Here is a 1,793-nt window from a genome sequence, read left to right as displayed (position 1 = left end):
TCACCCAGAAAGAATCAGAGGATAGTCCTTAGTTAAGTGAGAATGGCAGGAAAAACTTCCCTACCACAGCATGACCCCACCATGCGGTAAAGTTTCTGTGGGCTTCAAAGAGATGCTGTGTGCTTCTGAGTGTGTATATCCCATCCATATTAGTATTTAAAAGTTCACTTAAACCGCAAGACTTAAAGCATTATAGAGCCACTCACATGGCCTCCTGAAGCTGGGGCTTCAGGATCCGCCACACATGGTCACAGGTAGGTACACAGGGCTGCACTTGAGCAGAGACCCGTGAATCCTCCTGTTAGTCTAACTTTTATCAGGAGATGCTGTTTGCAGGCTGGCTTTCCCACTGTCAATGCATCTCTCTAGAAGACTCTGTCTCTGCCATAGTTGTTACTAAACTGTAAAATCATCAGAAGGATGTGCGTGTGCTCAGGCGTGTCCTACTCTTTGTGACCCTGTGGACCGTAGCCCGCAAGCCTCCTCTGTCCATGGGATTCTCCAGGGAAGAATACTGCAGCAGGGTGCCATTTCCTTCTCCAGGGGATCTTCCCAACCCAGGGTTCAAAGCTGCATCTCCTGTGTCTCCTACATTGGTGGGCAGATTCTTTACCACTGTGCCACAAGGGAAGTCCCATAGGAATCTATTAGTAAAAGTTAATTTTCTATAAGCCAACTGACAACCGTCCCTGCTTGCCTCACCCTGCCTGGTTTGGCCAAAGCACCCAAAGCCTGGTGGTCCTGGCCACGGTCTCTAGAGCCTACAGAACAGTTTGGAAAGCCTTGCTCTGAGTTATAAATTCCTTGCCTTTAAAAAAGGCAAAGCTTGAGATTGGAGGATCAGGGGAGGAGATGGTAGGACCAAGAGGAACAGTCCACAGGCCCATGGAGAATTGCCGACCTGCCAGCAGGGAGGAGGGTCCACTCTGCCTCCGGGTGCCTGGACAACCCCTCCTTTAAGCTCGGTCCCTCTCTCCTTTGCAGACAAGATGCAGCGACTGTGTGCACATGTGCTGATCTTGGTGCTGGCTCTGGCCGCCTTCTGCGAAGCTTCTTGGAAACCCCATTCCCAGCTGCAAGACGTGCCCATCGCTCCAGGGGCCAACAGGGGCCAGGAGCCGCTCAGGATGGACCGGCTGGGCCCAGCCTGGCACCCCCGCAGGCAGCTGGGGCTTCAGGATCCGCCACACATGGTCGCAGGTAGGAGCTGCTGACAACCGTCCCTGCTTGCCTCACCCTGCCTGGTTTGGCCAAAGCACCCAAAGCCTGGTGGTCCTGGCCACGGTCTCTAGAGCCTAGATGTCCTTTCCCCCATCCTCACCTCCTCTCCCACCTCTGACCCTCAGACCTGTCCAAGAAGCAGGGGCCGTGGGTGGAGGAAGAGGAAGCAGCATATGGATGGATGGACTTCGGCCGCCGCAGTGCTGAGGAAGGGGACCAACACCCCTGAGAACCGAGCTTTGGTGCCCAGTCACCTCCTGGCCCAGCCCAGCCCCATGAAACATACATCAAAATAAACTAGCTTCCAATGGATCAAGTTGTGTCAAGGGTCACAGGGCAGGGGATGCAGGCTGGGGCAGGGCTGAGCTGGGAAGGAGGGTTGAGTACTACTCCAGGGGCAGAGACCATGGCTACGTCTCCTCCGTGTCCCCAGAGCCTAACATGGAACAAGACTCTATAGTGTAGGGACTTCCCTGGTGATCCAGTGGTTAAGACTCTGCGCTTCCAGTGCAAGGGAGAGGTGGGTTCAATCCCTGGTTGTGGAACTAAGATCCCACATACCACGCAGCTCC

General features: G+C 54.4%; 1 protein-coding gene across 1 annotated transcript; it reads left to right on the top strand.

The window, feature by feature from the left end:
* Window positions 1-978: 978 nt before the first annotated feature.
* GAST (gastrin) lies at window positions 979-1,533 on the top strand. Its single transcript, XM_040245367.1, has 2 exons — window positions 979-1,200; window positions 1,347-1,533. The coding sequence occupies exons 1-2, from the start codon at window positions 990-992 to the stop codon at window positions 1,448-1,450; spliced, it is 315 nt and encodes a 104-aa protein (XP_040101301.1). The 5' UTR covers window positions 979-989; the 3' UTR covers window positions 1,451-1,533.
* Window positions 1,534-1,793: the final 260 nt, after the last annotated feature.

The sequence above is a fragment of the Oryx dammah genome, unplaced genomic scaffold (assembly GCF_014754425.2).
Source record: "Oryx dammah isolate SB20612 unplaced genomic scaffold, SCBI_Odam_1.1 HiC_scaffold_8, whole genome shotgun sequence".
In the NCBI taxonomy this organism is placed as follows: Eukaryota; Metazoa; Chordata; class Mammalia; order Artiodactyla; family Bovidae; genus Oryx; species Oryx dammah.
The sequence above is the reverse complement of the archived record's forward strand: the minus strand, read 5'-3'. Positions and strand labels throughout refer to the sequence as shown.